General features: G+C 48.9%; 1 protein-coding gene across 1 annotated transcript; it reads right to left on the bottom strand.

The window, feature by feature from the left end:
* Positions 1-5,967: 5,967 nt before the first annotated feature.
* On the bottom strand, positions 5,968-12,969 carry Dprx (divergent-paired related homeobox). Its single transcript, XM_063253261.1, has 6 exons — positions 12,881-12,969; positions 11,997-12,071; positions 8,857-8,931; positions 8,547-8,705; positions 7,990-8,138; positions 5,968-7,055 (listed from the first exon to the last, which is right to left on the bottom strand). The coding sequence occupies exons 1-6, from the start codon at positions 12,897-12,899 to the stop codon at positions 6,558-6,560; spliced, it is 975 nt and encodes a 324-aa protein (XP_063109331.1). The 5' UTR covers positions 12,900-12,969; the 3' UTR covers positions 5,968-6,557.
* Between the last annotated feature and the right edge of the window lie 5,537 nt (positions 12,970-18,506).

Raw genomic sequence — 18,506 nt, 5'->3', positions numbered from 1 at the left:
AAAAAAGCAGGGGTATCTATTCTATTTGCAGATCATGTGAACTTCAAACCAAGACAGGTAAAAAAAAGATAAAAGAAGGTCACTACATTCTTGTTAAGGCAAAACTCCTAGAATAGATAACAGTCATAAATACATATGCACCAAATACAGGAGCACTCAACTATATAAAACAAATAATGGACATGAAAAATCACAAAAGCAATTAACACAATTGTAACAGAAGACCTTAATGCCAATTGTCACAAATAGATAATTCCACTAGACAAAAAATCAAAGAAATATCAAAACTGAACCAAATCTGCGACCAAATGGACTTAATAGATGTCTACAGAGTGTTCCATGCCACAAGATTAGAATACACATTCTGCTCAGCTGAACATGGGATGTTCTTAAAAACAGACCACATAAGGGGCTGGGGATTTAGCTCAGCGGCATAAGCGCCTACCTTGCAAGCAGGCAGTCGTGAGTTTGATCCCCAGTATCGATAAAAAAGAAAAAGAAAAAGAAAAAAAAAAAAAACAGACCACATACTAGCAAGTAAAACATGTGTAAGTAAAGGCAAAGGAATTGAAATTATCCCATGCATTTTATCTGACCACAGTGTGATGAAACTGGAAATTAATGGCAGAAGAAATCACAAAATCTCCACAAATGCATGGAAATTGAATAACATCCTCCTGAACAACCAATGGGTCACAGATAAAGAAACTAAGCAGTATCTACAACTGAATGACACTGCGGATACAATGTACCAGAAGACTGATGGGATGCAATGAAAGCATTCCCAAGAGGGAAATTTATAGTGGTGAATTCCAGGTCAGGAAGACAGAACGAATGCAAATGACCTAATTTTGAATCCCAGACTTCTAGAAAGAAGAGAGCAAGTGAAGCTCAAAGCTCGTAGGAGAAAAATAATGCAGTTGAGACTAAGAAAACAATCCAGAGAATAAATGAGTCAAAGAGTTGGTTCTTCAAAAGATTAAATGAAACTGATAAACCTTTATCCAACCTTATCAAAAAAGGAAAGACTCAAATCCATACAATTAGCAATGAAAAGGGTGAAATCACAATAGACCCTGCAGAAATCCAGAAGATCATCTGTACCAACTTTGAGAAACTTTATTCCAATCAAATGGAAAACACAAAAGAAATGGACAGATTCATATCTATATGACCAAAGATGAATCAAGAAGATATCAAAATTCTAAATAACACAATATCAGTCAATGAAATTGAAAATGTAAATTACAATTCTACCAACGAAGAAAAGTCCAAACCCTGATAGCTACATAGCTGAGTTCTACAAGAAATTTAGAGAATATCTAATGCCATCACTCCTCACACTCTTCAGTGAAATAGAAAGGGAAGCAAGGCTTTCAAGCTCATTTCTGGAAGCAAGTATGACCCTGATACCCAGATCAGAGAAGGGTACAGCCAAAAGGGAACCACAGGCCAATCTCCCTAGTGAACATAGATGCAAAAATCCTCAGTAAGATACAGGCAAAGAGAATGCAGCAAATCATCAAGAAGATTACAATTACACATCCCAAACAAGTAGGATTCATCCCAGGGATGCAGGGATGGGTCAACACACAAATCAATAAATGTAATCCACCATATCAACAGAGCAAAGTATGAAAATCACATGATCATCTCAGTAGACATGGAAAAACCATTGACAAAATACAGCACCCATTCATGATAAAACTCTACAGAAAATCAGAATAAATGGTCTTTATCTCTGTATGATAAAGGCCATTTGTGACATCAGGGCCAACATCACACTAAATGGTCAAAAACTGAAAGCTTTCACTCTAAAATCAGGAGCAAGACAAGGATGTCCACTATCACCACTCCTATTCAATATAGTGCTGGAAACATTAGCCAGAGCAATTAAACATGAGAGAGAAATAGAAGGAATAATGATAAAGGAAGAAGTTAAGTTATTGTTCACAGATGCCATGATACTTCACATAGAAGATCCTCAAAACTCCACCAAAAGACCTCTAGATTTAGCAACCAGATTCAGTAATGTAGCTAGACATCTAGTAGCATTGAAAAATCAATAGCATTCCTGTACACACACAAAAAACTCACTGAGACAGAAATTAGAGAAACAGCTCCTTTTAGAATACCATCTTAAAAAAAAAAACCGGATGAAAGAAAGGAGAAAAGAATGAAGATGGGTGGGGACAGAGACACCACCTACCTGGCCCACTTCACCCTGCCACACGCTAAGTTCCCTTGGACCTTCAAGTCCACGGCTGCCTTCCTGTGGGGTGCTGGGCATCAGTGTGGACTCGTCTCCACTCCAGGCACCCCACATGTGGCTTGGCTCCTGGAAGGCACTAGGGACACTTTTCATATAGATCAGATCTCTGGAGGTCTGCTGGCCTCTGGAGCGGCCAGTGGGCTGGTCCTGGAGCAGGTGGCCCCCATTTCCAGTGTGATTCTAGTTGGCCAGACTTGGCAAGGAGAGGGGGCTTTCTGGAACTGCTACTCTAGAAACAGCCTAATTACTTCTTCCTCCTCCTTCTCCTCCTCTTCCTCCTTCTCTTCTTGGTCTTTTTGGGACAGGGTCTCGCTATATAGTTCAGACTGGCCTTCAACTCACCTTGTATCCCAGGCTGGCCTCAAACTCACAGAGATCCTCCTGCCTTAGCCCCCCATCTAGAGTGCTGGGATTACAGGCAGACACTACCATGCTTGGCTGCAAAGCCTTTTCCTGGTGGCTCTGGAAGTTGTAGGGCCCCTCTGTTCTTTCTGGCCCATATCCCGAGGACTTCCAGGTGGCTGCTTGCCTTCTAAAGCTGACTGTCTTTATCTTTTCTACATAAGGTGTTATTTTCAGTCTTCAGAAGACTGGGGAATTTGTGGGATATCTAGAGCAAACATGTACCAACTCTATTTCTGAGTGATTCCAGAGGGGATGCTGTTCTAGAGAGGGCCAGTAAAGAACTCTGCAAGGGTTGGGTGTGGTGGCTTATGTCTGCAATCTCAGCACTCGGTAGGCTGAGGCAGGAGGATCCCTGTGAGCTTGAGACCAGCCTGGGCTTCACAGGGAGTCCAAGGCCAGTCTGAACTACATAGCGAGACCCTTTCTCAAACAAAACAAAACAAAACACAAAATCAAACCCTGTAGGGCCCTTCCTGAGGGTACAGGCTCGAGAGTTCTATATCACCTAGGGAAGGATCTAGAAGGCACAGCTGGAAGGACACTCAGTCCCTTATCACTGCCAGAAAGATGGCGAGAGGGCAGCCTCGTGCCCTGTCCAGAGGCTCTGAATGGCCAGGGAGCAGGCGCACAGCCGAACTCTGTCAAGCGCTCTGCCTAGGACAGAGCTTCACAAGTGTTTTTCGAGTGGACAGACTCTTCGGGGAGAGAGAGACAGAGACAGAGAGATAGAGAGACAGATACACAGAGAGAGAGACACAGAGAGAGAGACACAGAGAGAGAGACAGAGAGAGACAGACAGAGACAGAGACAGGTAGACAGAGACAGACAGAGAGAGGGGGACAGAGAGACAGAGACAGAGCGACAGGGAGAGAGAGACACACAGAGAGACAGAGAGAGAGACAGAGAGAGGGGGGACAGAGAGAGAGATGGAGAGGGGGGACAGAGAGAGACATAGAGACAGAGTCAGAGAGAGACAGAGAGACAGAGGCAGAGAGACAGACAGAGAGGCAGAGGCAGAGAAACAGAAAGACAGAGAGAGAGAAAGAGAGACAGAGACAGAGACAGAGAGACAGCAGAAATGTTCCAGCTTTGAAGCACAACCTTCCAGAGACCCAGGGACACTTTGTCTCTTTTTCTTAAACTCAGAACTGCCAAAGACAGAGATGGCTCTGGGGTTAGGATCAAGAAAGCTTCCTCCCCTGCAGCCGGACTGCTGTGGGTCTGGGGTGTGATTTCCGCAGATCCGCAGCCCGCAGAGAGCTAGGACCCTTGCACTCCTCACCAGCTGTCATATGTCCTGAGCGCCCAGACCCACTAAATCTGGGTTTGACAGGTCTGGGACCAAAGGATCCAAGAATGCACGAACCCCAAACCCAGCCCAAGGCCGGGGGTGGGTGAAGCATAGGGTCTGATTAAAGGGAATGGATTGAGCTCAGATTTCAGGGTTTTTGCTGCCTCTTAGGTGTGGAGGGAAGATTCCTTGGATAGGGTCAAATCGAATCATGCCCCCATGGGAGAACCAAAATCGCTACTCTTCAGGGAATTTCAGGATACATCAGCCCCCACTGCTCTGCCGCATAATGGGAATTAAAAGTCTGCATAATTCCACATGCTTCTCATTGGTTAAAAAAAAAAGTCTGCATAACAATAGCAGAAAAATATGCCACGAAGAAATTCCCTATAATCAAAGTGGTCATTACCTGCACCTAAATTGCACACAAAAAACCCCCAAAACCCAATGACCCCTCAAGCATGCGCATGCGGGATGGAGGTGGGGGTCAGAGATCAGCGAGAGTTGGGCAGGCACTGCTGGCCGGGCCTCTGGCGCGCCTGCGCAGTGGGCAATGCAGCTGTGCGCAGGTGGGCGGGCTGAGGACCCAGGCTGTCAGGGCGCAGGTGCAGAGAAGCCCGAGTGAGGACCTGCAGGTGGGCGCCCGAGCCCACTGCCCCTCCCTGCTGGCCAGCATGGAGAAGCATCTCGGTTTTAGTGGGCAAAATACTGCATCATTCAGCTCCGGGCAGATCGCGAGGGTGACCCATTTCTATACTAAAACCTCCTGTCTCAGCCTCCGGAGTCCTGGGATAGACAGCAGGTGTGTGCCTGCTGCTAAATTTTAAAATTTTTGAATTTTAATTTTTGAGAGATATGAAAGAAGTATGGGGAGGCAGGCAGGGTGTGGGGAGGGATCCCTGGAGCAGGCAGAGGCCACTAGGGGTGCAGGGGTCTTAGGGAGCCTGGGGATTACGGGGTACTGGCTCCAGGCGATGCGAGGTGAGGAGGTGGCAGGACACAGACTCTGGGGACCTGTGGAGAGGCTGAAGCCCAGGTCCCAGGAGGATGAGAGAAAAGTTCCCACGTATGGCACGCGTGTTATCCCTGGTCATACAAGGCTGAAAATACTCGAGTGACCAGCGCCGTGGTGCACATCTGTAATCCCAGCTCTTGGGAGGCTGAAGCAGGAGGATCACCTTGAGTTCAGGGCCAATCTGGGCTACGTAGGGAGTTCAAAGCCAGCTTGAACCACATAGCAAGTTTCAGAAGAGAAGTGAGTGGGGGCGGAGCCAGGTGAGGCTTCAGCCCCGTCTTAGCTGGGAGGCAGCATAGGCAGGGGCTGTGGTTCCTGGGGGCCTGGGTGTGGGTTCCTGCGCCTGGCCTGGGTCCGTGTCTACTCTTTGGCCTAGGTTAAGTAGGTCCTGGTGGGAGCCGGCCCTCCCCAGCCCTTGGGTTCAGTCTGTCCTTTTGTGGGCAGTGATCCTCCTGCCTCTGCCTCCTGAGTGCTGGGGTAACAAGGGTGTGGAACCAAGCCCTGCTGCAAAGCTTGCTTTGGGCAGGGAGGTGTCCTGTGAGCAGAAATGGGCTGGAGCGCGAGGGCTTTGGGCTCACTCGGGGTGGGAGGGCCTGGGGATTGGCGGATACCTCCTACCAGGCTGTATCCTTAGCTCAGCTCCCCCAAAGACACCGGTCTCAGCGACCTGGGCTCCCCGCTTCCTGCATGGAGGGGGGATCCTGCCACAGACAGGTGAGCCCAGGAACTCACACCTTGCAGCTATTCTGGCCAGCCATATGCAATCCGCACACCAACCACAGTACCTGGAGGCCGAGGCAGGTGGACCCCAAGTTTGATCTTGCCATGGGCACTTCAGGGAGGATCCCTCACAAAATAATATTTACAAGGGGTTAAGGAGGAGCTGAGCTCAGAAAGCCAGCCAGGTGGGTTCTTAGCACTGGGGGCAATCCCTGGCACTGACTAAAGAAAAACATTAACAATGAAAAACAGACCAAATCGACATAGAAGTACATAGATTTATTAATTTAAAAATGGTCACTCGGAAACCTGCATGCTTTCTGTCTTTTTTGAGACAGGGTCTCACTAATGCCACTCAGGCTGGCCTTGAGCTCACTTTGTAGCCCAAGCTGATCTCAGACTCCCAGTGATCCTCCTGCCTCAGCCTCCCAAGTGCTGGGATTACAGGCGTGCGCCACCACGCCCGGCCTTTTAAAAATTTTTTAAAATTTTTTTAGAATTTTTTTAAATTTTAAAAAAATTTTATTAACCTGTGCCTTTTATCTTCAAGTCCTCAGATGACTTAGCGAACAATGAGGGGATTGGCGCAAGGCCTAGGTTCAGTCATAAAAACATAAGTAGGTGGGTGTGGTGCTCACCTGTAACCCAGCCCTCGGGAGTCTGGAGGGTCCTTGAGAGCTACACGTCAACCCTGAAATACATACTGAGACCACGCCTCAAAAGGGCTCAGAGATTGGTGGTTTGTGTGTCTTTCTCCTGACATATGTGGTCCACCCACACCACTGTCCAGCATGGCCTGCGTCCCTGGAGAGTCCCCTGCATGGTCTTCAAGAGGTCACTGGCTGCCCGCTTGGCTACCTGGATCCTCTGTTTCCATAGGGTTCCCAGAGGAAAAAAGCTGGGCCTGGCCCCGTGAATGACCAGGTGATGGGGTGTAAGCAGTATACTGTGGGGTCTTGGCAGCAGCCCATGTGCACAATCCTGTGACCCCAGGGGTGCAGCGGGGGTGGGCAGATGTTGAGCTGGAAGGCGGGCAGTCCGTGGCTCGTGTAGATGTAACCCATGGGGTAGGAGTAAGGCTGAGGCTCTCGCAGAGTGGCCCAGGTTGGGCTGGTTAAGACCTGGACTTCAGCTTTGGCTTTGCCTTTACCTTTGGCTTCGGGTTCAGGCCTGGCCTCCACCTCCTCCGCCTTCTCCTCCTCCTTTTTCTCAACTTCCTCCTCCGCCATTTCCTCCTCCTCTCTCTCCATCCCGGAGTCCATCACGGTGACATTGCTGAGTGGCTCCTCTGGGCTGCACTGAGTGGAACTCAGTATTTTTCTGAGCTTTGCTCTCTTGTTCTTGAACCACCACTGAGGACAGAGAGGACAGCGGGACTCACCACTGGGCGACACCCTGAAAGGCTTTGGTTGCTGGGTGAGTTAGTACACACCTGTCATCCCAGCACGCAGGGGGCTGAGGCAGGAGGTCAGTGGGGAAGGCTGGGGCCAGCCTGGGCTGTACCACTGGGCCCTGCTATGGAAAACAGAAATGCTCTGCTCTGCTCAGTGACCTGAGTTCGAGGCCACCAGGCTTCAGGCTCCAGGAAGGATGTGGTGGGGGGCAGGGGGTCAGAGCTGAAGGGCTCGGGGCACCAAGGGCAGCTACATCCTCTCTTCCTCCTGGAGACTGTGCCCCAAGCTGTGGGTTCCATCTCACCTGCTGTTCTTCTGTGGCCTCAAAGAATAGGCTTTACAATCTTTCCAGGGGGCACTGGGGGGTGAGTCAGGACCTGCAGGTTGAGCTACAGGCTCCACCCTTTTAGGCAGGGTTTGGCTGGGCCACGAAACTGCCCAGGCTGGGCTCAAACCTGTGTTCTTCCTGACTCAGCCTCCTAGAGTGCACCCCATGCTTGGCCTATTTTTTTCCCCCTGGTGCTGGGGATTAAACCCAGGACCTTGTTAGCCACCCTATCCAGTATAGGTTTTTCTATGAGACAGAAGTCTTCTGTGTTGTCCAGGCTGGCTTCAAATTCATGACCCACTCTCCTGCCTCAGCCTGCTGGAGTTGTTGGAATTTCAGGCATTGCTGGAGTTACAGGGCTGTGCCACCAGGTCAGAGTAGTGGGGATTTTTGTTACGTTTGTTTTTGAAATGGTGTCCAGGTGTATAAGCTAGGCTGGCCGGGGATACCTCTGGTGAGCCTCCTGTCTCAGCCTCCTAGTGCTGGATTACAAGTCTGTGCAACTTGCCTGGCATCAGGCTAGGTTTACAGTTAAATGTTTGAGAAGTGCCCCCAAGGCCCCACCTTCACCACGTTCTCAGACAGTTTTATCTTGGTGGCCAGCTCCATCCTCAGGTCGAGGTCTGGGTACTGGTTCTTCAGGAACAGCTTGTTCAGCTCCTCCAGCTGCAGCTTGGTGAATTCTGTGCGACTGCGTCTCTGGTGCAGCTGGGCTGGAGGGGGACATGGGATGCCAGTTCCACCTCAGCCCGAACCCAAGACTGGCTTTCTGTTCTTGCTCTAGTTTTTGAGACAGGGTCTCGCTATGTAGCCCAGGTTGTCCCTGAATTCAAGGTGACCCTCCTGGCTGCAGTACTGGGATCACCTGTATCACATGCCCCCAGTCTCTCCCCTCCCCTCCCTCCTTCCCCTCTTCATCTTCTCGTTCCCCTCCCCCTTTTCTTTCCCTTCTTCCCTCCCCCTCCCCCTTTATTTTTCTTGCAGAATTGGGCATGGAGCCCAGGCCCTCAAGTATACTCAGCAAATGCCCTGCCACTGAGCAAACGCCCTCCCCAACCCCAGGCAGATCCCACAGTCTACTGCCCCCCACCCCCAAGATGTGGGGATGCTGAAGAGCTCACTGTCTGAGACTCTGGAGTAGGCTGTGCTAGTTGTGTCCTCCCACGATGAACACCCAGGAAACCTGCGTGGTGGCAGGTGCCTGTCATCTTGGCACTGGGGAGGTTGAGGCCGGAGGATTGTTGCAACTTCCAAGGCAGCCTGGGCTACACAGCGAGACCCTGTCTCACAACAGTGAAAAAGCAAAAAGCAAAGTTTCACATAACATTGTCAGATGTGGGACAGAGTGTCTGTAGGGCTGCGATCCCAAGATAAGGGGAACTAATGGAAATGGAGTGAGTCAACTGGATGTGTTGTATTTTTAGGACTCACCACAGGACTCTGTAGCAGAGGTGCCACCCTCCTCCCTATTGCCTCTGGAGAGGTCCTCAGGCTCCATCTGCTCCTCTGGAAATAGAAACATAGAAAATTTAAAGGCAGGCGTGAGTATGAAGGCACTGGGCTGGAATCTCCGCAGTCTGCAAGGCTGAGACACTAGGATCACCAGTTCTATCTGAGTGAGGACAACTTAGCGAGACCCTCTCTCGAAATCAAAAGGGCTGAAGTTGGGGCTAGGGCCCTGGCTCAGTGCTAAAGTCCTGAGTTCCATCCCAGAGGTCTGGGGTTGTTGGGTTTGCTTTCCCTTTACCTGGAGCACACAGGGAAGAGGTCTGTCTCCGCGCAGTGCACCCAAAATGAAGGAAGGAAAGGTTTATTTGGCTCACAGTGTGTGGAGTTTTCAGTCCATAATCATCTGGCTCCCAGGCAGGGTGGCGAGGCACAGGGGCAACAGCTCAAGGCTGCAGCCAGAGAAAAGGGTGAAAAAGCAAGCCTCTTCTCCTCCCTTATATTGTATGCAGTCTCCCCTCACTCCCAGTGAGGGTGTAGCACTCACTACCTCTGTGCCCTCCTCTTGCACAGGCTAGGACATTTACAAAGTCAAGATCCAGGATTCCTGCCAAGTCTCTTACATTTCTAAACTTCTTAAGTTGACACAGTATCAACCATAACAATCCACCCCTTAGCAACTAGACACATTTCTTTAAATCAGTCTCTAGATACAAAGACATGCTTATTCTTATCATTTTATAACTTGGGAATTACAACAGAGATGTAACAATCCTTAAGAACCCGCACTAGGTCTTTCAACATCTTATTACATTAGAAACATAACATTGGGGCTGGGGATTTAGCTCAGCGGCATAAGCGCCTGCCTTGCAAGCAGGTGAGTTTGATCCCTGGTACCGATAAAAAGACCCAAAAAACAAAAAAACAAAAAGAAACATAACATTTTGTCTTTGGACCCCTAAAGACTTATGCACATCCTTTATGCAAAAGGAATTTCACCCATTTGCAAGAGTTGCCAAAGTCCTAACAGGTTCAGCATTGCTGAAAAGTCCAAGTCCCAAATCTCTGAGGTTCAAGGCAACTCTTAGCTGGAAGCCCCTGTACAAATGAAAACAAAATTAAACACTTTAAACAGTCTATGGCATAAGATAGACATTGCAATTCCAAATGGCAGAAACGAGATACAAAGGATTAGAACAAAAGCAAGTCCAAAATCCAGCAGGACAAATGTCAAGTCCTGTAGTTCCATGTCCAGCATCTGCAGCAACGTGGTGCAAATTGTAAGTTCCAAAGGGCCAGAGTGACCCCACCCCCACAGCACCTTTGGTGTTGTAGCACCCAGGGCTTCTCTCTTGGGCTCGCTCTGCTCCCTCATTGCAGGATTTCTTAAATGATCTATGCTTTTAGATTTTTCAAACTTCTGGGGTCTCCATTGCACCTTTGGTTTCACATAACTTCACACACTGCCCTCTCAGGGGCACCCTGCCTGGGCTCCCAGGCCTTCTGAAATCAGGGCAGAAGCCTTCTCAACCCCAGAAACCCTTGCATTCTGTATGCCCCTAAAACCAGCGCCATGTGGGTGATGCCCACATGCTGCTGCTTCCAGTTGGAGCAGTAGCTAGACTTTGATCTCTCTTGGCTGTAGGGGTCAAGTGCCGGGGCCGCTGAACAATCTGAACCTGATTCTGAGAGCAGATTCTCTATGCTGCCACCATTCTGGAAACTTGTGTGGCCAACGCCACCATTTTGCATTTTGGTGCTCTGCAGCTTTTATCTCAAAACAGTCTTTCACTTTGCAGGTTTGAAGCTGCAAAGGTTTGAGACTTGTGCTTTTTTTTGTGATGCCTTCAGGCCATCTCCTGTTCCTTCTCAACAATTGAGATTTCCTGAAAGCTCTATCTAGGTAGTCCATAGCTTTACTGGAGCCTTTTTTTCTGGTCAAACTCACAATTTTTAAAATCATTCTGTTAGGCTCTTTGCTCTTGATTTGCAACATAAATCTGCTAAAAGTCCCCAGCAATAGCCATGACACAGCCTTGACATTCAACAGCCTTGAAATTTCTTCTGCTAGATTAATCAGTCCATTGCTCTTAGTCTCAGGCAGAGTCTGGACACAAGCAAAACGCAGACAATCCATAACACACATCATCTGGAGTCCAACAACTGATGCAGTCCTTCTTTCCAGTCGAAATCCCTTAAGCCTGGTCTCTACTGGTCTTTTGGCCTCTGAGCGCTGACCAGAATCTCCAATACAGAACAGCCTAAGGTGTTCCATCTCTAATCTTTCAGGTGACATCTCCAAACTCTTCCCACAAGCCATTCCCAAATGTTCTTGGACCACATGGGAAGGTACAGTCACAGCAATGACCCCACTCCTCTGGTACCAAATTCTATCTTGGTTACTTTTCTCTCATCGTTGGGACAAAGTATCCAACACCCAAAATGCAGGAAAGGTTTATTTAGCTCCCTGTGTGTGGAAGTTTCAGTCTATAATCAGCTGGATCCAAGGCAGGGTGATGAGGCACAGGGGCAACAATCAAGGTGGCAGCCAACAAAAGCAGCCAGAACAAAAGGGGGTAAGTACAAGCTGCTTCTCCTCCCTTATACTGTACACAGGCCACCCCCTGCCTCCCAGGGCGGGTGTGGCATTCACACCACTTCTGTGCCCTCCTCTTGTACAGGCTGAGGACATTTACAAAGTAAGGACCCTGGCTCCATGCTGAGTCTCCTAAATTTCTAAACCTTTCAAGCTGATACAATGTACCCATAACATGGGACTGCCTGAGTCTCTGGAGTAGGCTGTGCTAGTTTCCTCCAGCCACAGTGAACACCTGGGAAACCACAGAGCCACAGGGTGTGGTAGCAGGTGCCTGTCATCTTGGCACCCGGAAGGCTGAGGCAGGAGGATTGCTGCAACTTCCAGGACAGCCTGGGCTACACAGCGAGACCGTGTCTCACACAACAACAACAACAACAACAACAACAACAACAACAACGCAAAAGCAAAATTGCACAGAGCATTGTCAGATGTGGGACAGAGTGTCTGTAGGGCTGCAATCCAGAGATAAGGGGAACTAATGGAAACCGAGTGAGTCAACTGGATGTGTTGTATTTTTAGGACTCACCACAGGACTCTGTAGCAGAGGTGCCACCCTCCTCCCTATTGCCTGTGGAGAGGTCCTTAGGCTCCATCTGCTCCTCTGGAAATAGAAACGTAGAAAATTTAAAGGCAGGCGTGAGTATGAAGGCACTGGGCTGGAATCTCCACAGTCTGTGAGACTGAGACAGGAGGATCACAAGTTCTGAGTGAGGCAACCTAGTGAGACCCTATCTCAAAATCAAAATGGCGGGGCTGGGGTTTTAGCTCAGCGGCATAAACGCCTGCCTTGCAAGCAGGCAGTCGTGAGTTCGATCCCTGGTACCGTTAAAAACGAAAAAGACAAAAAAAAAAAAAAAAAAAAAAAAAAAAAAAAATCAAAATGGCTGGGGCTGGGCCCCTGGCTCAGTGCTAAGCCCTGGGTTCCATCCCGGAGGTCTGGGGTTGTGGGATTTGCTTTCCCTCCCACCCCCACGCCCTGTACTCATGTAGGGAGGGTCTGCATCTCTGAGCAGTGCAGATCCTTAACAAGGACCCCTCCCTGTGCCAGCTGTGCTCAGCTAGAAACAGGGTGGGGGGAGCCGTGGGAAGCACGGCGGCATGGTTCTCCACCTGGGCTGGTCTCCCACCACTGGCCTGGACAGTGCCGCAGCCAAGCCCAGTCCAGACAGTGGTCAGCTGAGCCCAGCTCCTTTTGTTTTGCACTGGGGATTGAGTGAGTCCAGGTCCTTCACACGGAGTGACACCTCACCCAGTTTTAATTTTTGCTTTGCCAAAAGAGGGTTTGCTATGTCCCTCAGTAGCCCGGGCTGGGCTCCAAGTTTGGGATCCTCCTGTCTCTGCCTCGCGGAGGGCTCAGGTGATGGGCGTGTGCCTGAACCCGCTCCTAGGCTTCCTTCCTCTCTGCTTTACCTTCAGAAGACTCCTCCATCTTTGGGCCAGCTGTGGTCCGCACTCTGCTCCAGCGAGAGGAAGGGAGGCACAGTTCCGGGTTAAGTAGCAACCTCCGCCCGCCTCCCCCACCTGCCTGTCTGATCCTGGGATTATCCCAGCTCCAGGTTGCTTTGATCAGATACAGGTGTTTCTCGATCTAAGGAGTGCAGTGTCCTGCCAACCCCAGCAGAAGCGGAGGGCGTCTCAGGTCAGAAACGAGGTGACCAGGCTGCTCCACCAAGCACCCCAGCTTAGTCTTGCCCGGCTGTCTCATGTTTCCCTTTTCCACATTCCTGGGGATCAAACCCAGCCCCTCTACCTTACATTACTGCAGTATTGTAGTCCAGCTCTTTCCACTTTTTTCTTTCTTTTTTTTTTTTTTTTTGTCTTTTTGAGACAGGGTCTCTCTATGCAGTTCAGGCTGGCCTTGAGCTCACTTTGTAGCCCAGGCTGGTCTCGAACTCGCAACGAGCCTCCTGCCTCAGCCTCCCAAGTGCTGGGATTACAGGTGTGAGGCATCATGCCTGGCTTCACTTTACATTTTCTGAGAACTCTTATTGCGGCCCAGGCTGGCCTTGAATTCACCATGGAGTCCAGGCTGGCCTTGAACTCCTGGCAATCCTGCTTCAGCCTCCCGCATGCTGGGATGGTAGCCTCCATACCCGCATCCAGCTTGAGTACCACAGTGCTCTGCAGCTGGGCAAACTCATCCCACACAGAACTTTGAATTCATGCTAACGAGAAGATCACAAGGGTAACTGGGAGCATTGGGTCTGAGCTAGGATGTTTTGTGTTTGCTGAGTGCACAGACATGCTTAGTACTCAAAGAATGGTCCTTACCCCGGCCCCCTGGGGAGCTTAGGAAAATGAACACTCTGGCCTGGTGTGGTGGTGCACACCTGTGATCTCAAGCAGGAGGCTGAGGCAGGAGGATTACCATGAGTTCGAGACCAACCTGGGCTCTGTTTGAGAGACCTTGTCTCAAAAACAAAGCAAGTAGCGGCTGGGGATTTAGCTCAGCGGCATAAGCGCCTGCCTTGCAAGCAGGCAGTCATGAGTTCGATCCCCGGTACCAATTAAAAAAAAAAAAAAAAAAAAACAAAGCAAGTGGAAGCTGAAATGCAGCATTTCAGCTCCTTCTGGGGCTCCTGAGTTCAACAAGACACTGGGTGACAGTCCAGACAGAGATGCCTGGCTGGGCATGGTAAAAAAATGTTCGACATCACTGGTCATTTGAGAGGTACAAATTAAAACAACACTGAGATTCCATCTCACCCTAGGAAGAATGGCTATCATCAAAAAAATCATCCAATAACAAATGCTGGCAGGGGTGTGGGAAGAAAGAAATCCTCCACTGTTGGTGGGAGTATAGCCTGGTGCGGCCACTGTGGAAATCAGTGTGGTGAGTCCTCAAAAAACAAAGCTAGAGGTTTCATTCGACCCAGCTCTTCCTCTTCTTGGTATTCTCCCCAAAGAATTAAAAATATCGTACCACGGTGATATACAGGCACCCATGTTTATAGCAGCTCAGTTTGTAATAGCCAAATCCTGGAATCAATCCAAATGCCCATAAACCGAGGAATGGATAAAGAAGATGTGGTTTTTCACACAGTGGATTTGTTCTCTGCCATAAAGATAAGCTTGAGACGTTTCTAGGTAAATCGATGCACCTTGAGACCATCCTTTTACTGCACTGTTTCTCTGGTGTGGGAAACCAAAAGGATAAATAAGGACCAGATATATAATGGACACTGGGAAAGGGGAGGAAAATGTTCATTAGGGAAAGGGGAACAAGTGAGGCCAGAGGGGCAAAGGAAGGGTGGGAAAAGAAAAAAAAGAAGGAAAAAAAAATGGAAACAAAGTTTAGTAAGTAAGGAGAGGAAAAGATGTGGAAAAGAGAGGAGGGGAATGGGAAAAAAAGAAGCAAGATATTTCATGTACAGGCACATACTCTTTTGCTGAATGTTACCACTCTGTATATCTAAAATGTATCAATAAAAGAAAATGCAAACAAACAAACAAACAAACAAAAAAAACAACCCCATGAATAAACGGAAACAAAAAGCGCTAGCAGACACGCCTTTGGGCCTGTGAGAGACATACTATTTGTCTATATTTATTTATTTACTTATTTGATGACACCTTTCCTCCTCGTCCAGCCCTTCCCCTCCCCTCCTTCAAGATCCTGTCCAGAGGACTTTGCCCCGGCCTGGACCTGTGCGGCGGGGCCGCTGCAGGCTGTAGTATGAGATCAGCCTGCCCCGCAAGCTCCGGACCAATCCTGTGCTTGAGTTGCCGGGAGCAGGGGTCTCCTGCAGGTGTTGTCTAGCTTTTGTTTGTTTGTTTGTCTTTGAGATAGGGTCCCACTATGCAGTTTGGGATGGCCTTTGAGCTCACTTGGTAGCTCAGGCTGGTCTCGAACTCACAACGATCCTCCTGCCTCAGCCTTCCGAGTGCACCTCACCTGGCTCTAGCTTCTTTCTGTCCCAAGCAAGCAGAAACAGTGGCAAAATTTTATTAAAGGCGGGAAAAGAAACAGGTTCTGCAGGGCAAGTTTGGGCCAAATAAAGCGAGGGAACTGCATTTGCCCTGCAGCGTGGGAGCGGCCACCGTGCAGGATAGGACACTGGGTTACGGTTCAACATCCACGTCCAGGCTGCGGGCAGCTGCGGGCATCCTGTGAGAATGCGGCTCCAGTTCTCGCGAGAGGTCCTCGCGCGGAACTTTCGGAACAATTCTGCGCATGTGTGCTGGAATCTTGTCCCGCCTCCTTGTCCAACCCGGTTTATCCCCGCCCAGCCTTCTTGTCCTGTTTCCAGGAGAGACACTTATCCCAGGATTCCTCACGCGCTGCCCGGAGGGGAGTGCCCTATCCTCTGCGCTCCCTTCCGGCTGCAGCGGGCAGTGCACCGGAGCTTGTGCTCTCTCCAGCTGCCTTGGGGTGTTGCTGTGCTCAGGCTGGGCTAAGAGAAAAGCTGTTAGAAGGCAATGAGAGATTTAGTGTCCACTGAGCTGTGTATTCACGGGGAGAGAGAAACTAACTATACTATCTTGTAGGGGATGGAGAACCCGAATAGGAAGAGCAGGTCAGGCTTCCTGTACAGGCAGTCCAGCGACTTATTTAGAGCACAAGAGCCAGCGCTTGGCCAGTTTGCGCATACAGTGGAGTTGATTGAAAATGGAGCCTCCATGCGAGTATCCGTGGAAGCTGCGGTGAATGAGGTCGGCGGTGACTGCTTATCTGCTCTGGGGTGATTCATGCTCGAGCCTCACTTTCCGAGCAGTCGTCCTGGGTCTGCCTGAGGGTCCAGGAAGACCTCTCCTCTTAGCCCTGTGTGCATCCTAGTAGCCAATTAGTATGTGGGATTTTTCTAGCTTGTCACTAAGTCCTAGGAGGAAGGACCAGAATGGCTCCTCCAGAACTTGGAAATGAAGGTAGGATCTTGAGGGGCTGTAGGGCGCCCCTTCTTGCCTCCCTGCCGTGACCCATGCAAATCTTGAGAGTCTTTGGGTAAAGCACCACAAGAGGAGAAGAAAATGAAAGAGACAAAAGCTAGGGTGGTTTAGCTCAGCAGCCTGCCTGGCAAGCACAAGGTCATGAGTTCGATCCCGGTACAAAAAAAAAAGATTACAAAGTAGACAAGGTATCTCCACAAATGTTAAACCAAAGCTAGGGTCGGGGGAGCCCTCTCTCCTAATGGGAGGAAAGGAACTGCACAATCACTGTTTATTTATTTATACACTCAGGAGTATATTGTCAATTTCAACCCTGCTGCCTAGCAACACATTGCTTGGCTTATCTAGCTTAGTCTTTTGAAGCAACTCCTTCAAGTGGCTGGCCCCAGGCGCTGTTTGTTCTTGGGACACCCATGCCCTGGCCATGCATGTGTGGTCAATTTCCAGCTTAAAGGCTACCAGCCCCTCTCTATCAGCCTTTCAGTTTCCTAAGGAGAGCGCAGATATAAGCTCTTTGGGATCCCTTGTAGTGAATGACAGCAACCTTCTTGGCGGGACAGAGAACCTCTAAGAGCTGCAGAATTCCCTGCTTGTGTTTTATAGATGATTGCATTATCAATCAGCTAGCCTCTCTTTTCCAGATTTCTGCATGGACCTGTAGCCCTAGAGAGGCATATCTAGAGTCTACAGAGATATATGACTTTTTGTCTTTTGCTAATATCAATGCCTAGCAAAGAGCTATGACTTCTGACTTTTTAAAAAAAAATCAGATTTTGTTGTTACATTTTAAATACACAAAATGATCACATTCATCATAGGATACCCCTGATTTTTTGAGCAGAGGTTTCTGGGAGAAGTTGGTCTCAATGACCTATTGTGAACTGATGAGCATTTAGCTTGCCTTTTTTTTTTTCTTTTTTAAATTGGTACCAGGGATCAAACTCACGACCACGTGCTTGCAAGGCAGGCGCTTATGCCGCTGAGCTAAATCCCTGGCCCTTAGCTTGCCTTTCAATGTCCTTCTTGGACAAAGCTACTTTCATCAGTGAACCATACCCCTGTACGGTCTTGGAGGGGCAGATCACTGATGTTGTGTCTCTTTGCCTAGGTCCAGGATATTACTTGTTCACGAGAGTTGGGCTGGGGACTTAGCTCAGCAGCTCAAGCGCTTGTCTGCTAAGTTTGAGATTGTGAATTCCATCCCTGGTACCAAAAAACAAAACAAAACAAAACAAAATTATTCTATCAATTGCGAGTTAGAAAAAAGTATATAAAGAGCACAGAGACAAATCAAGTTATACACAACAGTGGCCAAGCTCTGGGCCTTAGAGAAGCAGGATTAAGCGTAGTGCAAGTCTTCATAACAACCTCTGGGGTGTCTAAGAGCCTTGGCAATCTGTTCCCTGTTAACCGCAAGTAACTTCTTGGCACAAGAATCACTGAGACTTGACAGGGAACCAGGACTTGTGGTCTGTTTCCTGAATCTTCCTCCATGAGCATAGCTATAGTTGTTATTTCTCTCAGGCAGGGTTGCCCTCAGCAGCCATTCCATCTAACGCTTTTGATAAACATATGCTACTGGGTAGAGTTCTTGTGCTACTCTTTGCCTCAAGACTCCCAAAACAATTCCCCTCTTTTCTGGAATGTAGAGAAAGAAGGGTTTCCTTAGGCCGAGTATTCCATTATACCGCAGAGTTCACCTGTTGGTTCATTAGGCCAGGGAGGCCTGGTGTAGTCATAACAGGTAAGATCCAATTGGGCTGTTGCCTGAATTTGATAATTGCTCCTAATTTTGTTAGGGAATCACTTTTTAGCAAGGGAATAGGGCACTATGGGACAATCAGAAACTCACGATTAAACATTTTGCCTTCAAAGTGACACTTCAGAGCAGGAGGATCACATGAGCCAAATGATCTTTTCCTCCTTGAACCTAGGGTGTTTGGGTATTCTGTCTTAGCAAAATGACACTGAGGCAGGGTGATCTCCACACATTCAAGGCTAGCCAGAACTGCATAGTGAGATCCTGTCTCAAAAACCATACACATAGCAATAAACCTCAGGAAAACCAGAACAAAGGAAAAAGCCCCAAAACTAAACAAAACCCTGAGATATTGAGTCCTCAGACAGTGGTGCTATGGGTTCAGTCCTC

This window comes from Cavia porcellus, unplaced genomic scaffold, assembly GCF_034190915.1.
Source record: "Cavia porcellus strain 051 isolate PalLab524CR breed Dunkin Hartley unplaced genomic scaffold, mCavPor4.1 scaffold_7, whole genome shotgun sequence".
NCBI classification, from domain to species: domain Eukaryota; kingdom Metazoa; phylum Chordata; class Mammalia; order Rodentia; family Caviidae; genus Cavia; species Cavia porcellus.
Note: the sequence above shows the minus strand (reverse complement) of the source record. Positions and strands in the feature narration are given on the sequence as shown.

Excerpts from the sequence above, each read along its gene's own strand:
- Dprx (XM_063253261.1), bottom strand. Across the intron at positions 8,706-8,856 it reads CTCTGCTACAGAGTCCTGTG|GGTCTCGCTGTGTAGCCCAG; the intron begins GTGAGTCCTAAA and ends GTTGTGAGACAG. Across the intron at positions 7,056-7,989 it reads TGTCTGAGAACGTGGTGAAG|TGGTGGTTCAAGAACAAGAG; the intron begins GTGGGGCCTTGG and ends CTCTGTCCTCAG.